Source organism: Rattus norvegicus, chromosome 10, assembly GCF_036323735.1.
Source record: "Rattus norvegicus strain BN/NHsdMcwi chromosome 10, GRCr8, whole genome shotgun sequence".
NCBI lineage: Eukaryota > Metazoa > Chordata > Mammalia > Rodentia > Muridae > Rattus > Rattus norvegicus.
This window is the reverse complement of record NC_086028.1, coordinates 58,965,193-58,968,770: the sequence shown is the minus strand read 5'-3', so window position 1 is coordinate 58,968,770 and position 3,578 is coordinate 58,965,193. Positions and strand designations below refer to the sequence as shown.

At 38.4% G+C, this 3,578-nt stretch overlaps 1 protein-coding gene across 1 annotated transcript; it reads left to right on the top strand.

Annotated features, from left to right (window-relative positions):
• Positions 1 to 589: 589 nt before the first annotated feature.
• Or1e28 (olfactory receptor family 1 subfamily E member 28) lies at positions 590 to 1,528 on the top strand. Its single transcript, NM_001000029.1, has one exon. It carries the CDS (start codon positions 590 to 592, stop codon positions 1,526 to 1,528), a length of 939 nt encoding a protein of 312 aa, NP_001000029.1.
• The last annotated feature ends 2,050 nt before the right edge of the window (positions 1,529 to 3,578 follow it).

The window sequence follows — 3,578 nt, the reverse complement described above, 5'->3', positions numbered from 1 at the left end:
GTGGAGATGTAGGTGATGGAGGAATGGTTTCGTAACAATAAAGTGAAGATATGAAATTCACTTGGGGTTTTGAGCTTCTAATGATTGTCATGCATGCAGTGGATGGAACATAGTTAAGAGTGGAGCAGAAGTCTATATGTTACAGTGACATGTATGTCTGAGTTTGAAATGGTAATCTAGTGCTTTGGACTATGAAAGTTTGCCTTGAAATGTATATAAAAATATGATGATACAGGTCATACATATTCTTCAAGAACATCAACATACAAAATAACATAGGACAAATTACAAATGAAAAAACTAGTTACTCAGGATGAGCAGGAAGTAGGACAGAAAAACGTTAGTCACTTTTGTTTCTTGGGAGAAATATCAGAGAACTGTCTATAAAAGGATGGGAGATAGAAACCAGTTAAAAATAAGTTGAGAAAAACAAATAATGTTTCTAATGATTACTGCTACTTGGAGCTTCAGATTATAATTACTACGACAATTGTCAGATTAGTTGATGTGGAATATATAACCTAAATATATGTTTTATTTATTTTGAATTTTAAGGGATATTTTCTCATTGGGATACTGGAGAAGAAGAATGTCAATGAAAAACCGAACAGTCATCTCCCAGTTCCTACTTCTGGGACTGCCTATCCTCCCAGAGCACCAGCACCTGTTCTACACCCTGTTCTTGGCCATGTACCTCACCACCATCCTGGGGAACCTCATCATCATCATCCTCATTATATTGGACTCCCATCTCCATACACCCATGTACTTGTTTCTCAGCAATTTGTCCTTCTCTGACCTCTGCTTTTCCTCTGTCACGATGCCCAAGTTGCTGCAGAACATGCAAAGCCAGGACACATCCATCTCCTATGATGGCTGTCTGACACAAATGTACTTTTTAATGGTTTTTGGAGATATGGAGAGCTTTCTTCTTGTGGTCATGGCCTATGACCGCTATGTGGCCATCTGCTTCCCTCTGCATTACAACAGCATCATGAGCCCCAAGCTCTGTGTGTGTTTGGTGCTGCTGTCCTGGGTGTTTACCATGTTGTATTCCCTATTGCACACTTTACTCTTAGCTAAATTGTCATTCTGTGAGGACAATGTAATCCATAATTTTTTCTGTGACATATCTGCCCTGCTCAAGTTGGCCTGCTCTGACATTTATATTAATGAACTAATGATATTTATCTTGGGAGGGCTTGTCATTGTCATCCCATTCTTACTCATTGTTGTGTCCTATATACAAATTGTCTTCTCCATTCTAAAGGTTTCACCTACTAGAGTTATTCACAAGATATTCTCCACCTGTGGCTCCCACCTATCTGTGGTGTCACTGTTCTATGGGACAATTATAGGTTTATACTTATGTCCATCAGCTAATAACTCTACTGTGAAGGAGATTGTCATGGCCATGATGTACACAGTGGTGACTCCCATGCTGAATCCCTTCATCTACAGCCTGAGGAATAGAGATATGAAAGAGGCACTGATAAGAGTCCTTTACAAGAAGAAAATCTCTTTATAATGACAACACAGAGATTTTTACTTAAATTTATTTTATGAAAATATTGATATTAATATCACCTAAGATATCCCTACTAGGGGACTAACATACAAAAATAATCTATATAATATTCCCATTTGCAAAAGGTAGTTTTCCGAAGTAGTTATTTTAGAGTTGGGGCCCATAGTGGTTTAGTCATGTCATCCTCTCCCTTGCATATGTGATTCTAGAAAATTATTAATCAGAACTAATATTTTTTAGATTCCATTCATTACAACCACTTTATTATTATAGAAAATAGATTCTTCTTTCATAGAATACATACCATCCACAGTTTCTCCTCCTTCCACTTGTAGCTCTTCTCACATCCCCTCTCCTCCAAATCCATGCCTTTTCCTCTTCCTCTGCTGAAAAGTGCAGGCCTCCAAGAGAGGACAGAACAAGGTACAATAGGACAAGGTGAGATATCTCATATCAAAGATGGGCAGAACAACACAACAGGAGGAAAAGATTCTATAGAGCAACCTAAAGAGTCAAAGATAAAGCTGTTCTTAATGTTCTGAGTCCCACAAAAAACTAATCTAACAGCCCTAACATATAGGGAGAGGACCGGGTATAGAGCCCAGCAGATCCCATGTTTTTCTATTCAGGATTTTGCATCTCTTTGAGCCATTGTTTCACTGATTTGGTGGGACCTCATTCTCCTGGTATCCTTTCATCCCTCTGACACCTACAATCTTCCCTCCTTGTCTCCCATGGGGTTTGCCCCTCACTGAGGGGAGGGACTCAGTGGAGATCTCAAAATTAAAATGTTTTCTCTATAATGCTTGGCTGTGGGTCTCTACATCTACTCCCATCTACTGCCAGAAGAATCATTTCTGATAATACCTGGACAAGACGCCAAACTATGATTATAGCAGAATGTCATTGGAGTCATTTCATTGATAATTTCTAGTCATGCTTGGTTCTATTCTAGACCTCTCCTCTATTCTGTCTCTGGTTTCTGGGATTCCCCCTTTTTTAATATCACAGAGCACTAAACAAATCATCTTTCTGTGATATTTATCAGTTAGAACAGAGACAAAACTTTTGTTTCTGTTTATTTTTTTTAAATTCTAATAAGATCAATTTCAGTTAGTAAAAAAATGTATGTATAGTTACATACACACAGATACAACAGCCATCAGAGTACATCATACTAGAGAAAATATATAGCTTTATTTTAAAATACAGATAAAGATTTATAAGTCAAAAAATTAATTTGTCTTGAATAGAAATCTATAGAAGAATCCACAGTGTTCAGCTACTGGCTGTTGAATGACTCAGTATTGCATTTCTCAGTGGCAATCTGTAGTGTATACTTCTTGATTGTACTGATTGACAATTATAACATACTGATGCTGGGTTTTTCATCAGATATGACTTTATTCTTGTTTTTGCAATAGTTAAAATTACTTTAAAAGAATTGGTAAAATAGATTTATATTCATATTACTCCCCACCAAAGCTGTCAACTTCTCACAAAAACTCTATGAAAATTGCTGCCATCTCTTTTTCCAATTTCTAAAATTTTCTTTTATTAATCATTCCATTCATTTACATCTCAAATGATATCTCACTTCCCAGTTATGCCTCCACCAACCCCCATCCCACTTCAGCCCCCACTTCCCTTTGCCTGTATGAGGGCCCCCCCACACACACCCCAACTGCTCCAGCATCCTTCTATGCTAGAGCATCAAACCTCCGCGGGACCAAAGACCCACCCTTCCTTTGTTCTCAGACAAGGTCATCTTCTGGGACCCCCTCTTCTGAAGAAGGCCTCGGGTTAAGTCAAACACTGACTGGCCATTCCCACAGGTTCTGTGCTGCCATTGCTCTACCACATCTTGCAGGCAGAACACAATGTAGGTGCGTGCTTTTTTGGGTGGACTGCTGTTCAGATTTCTCTTTCTGTAGCCTGCAGAATGTCTTCCTCCACCAAAGAGAGAAGATACTTCTATTTGTGCATACCTATTCCTAAAAGTAGACAATGATTCACACAGCTTTTACATTGTATCTTTTTCCACATAATG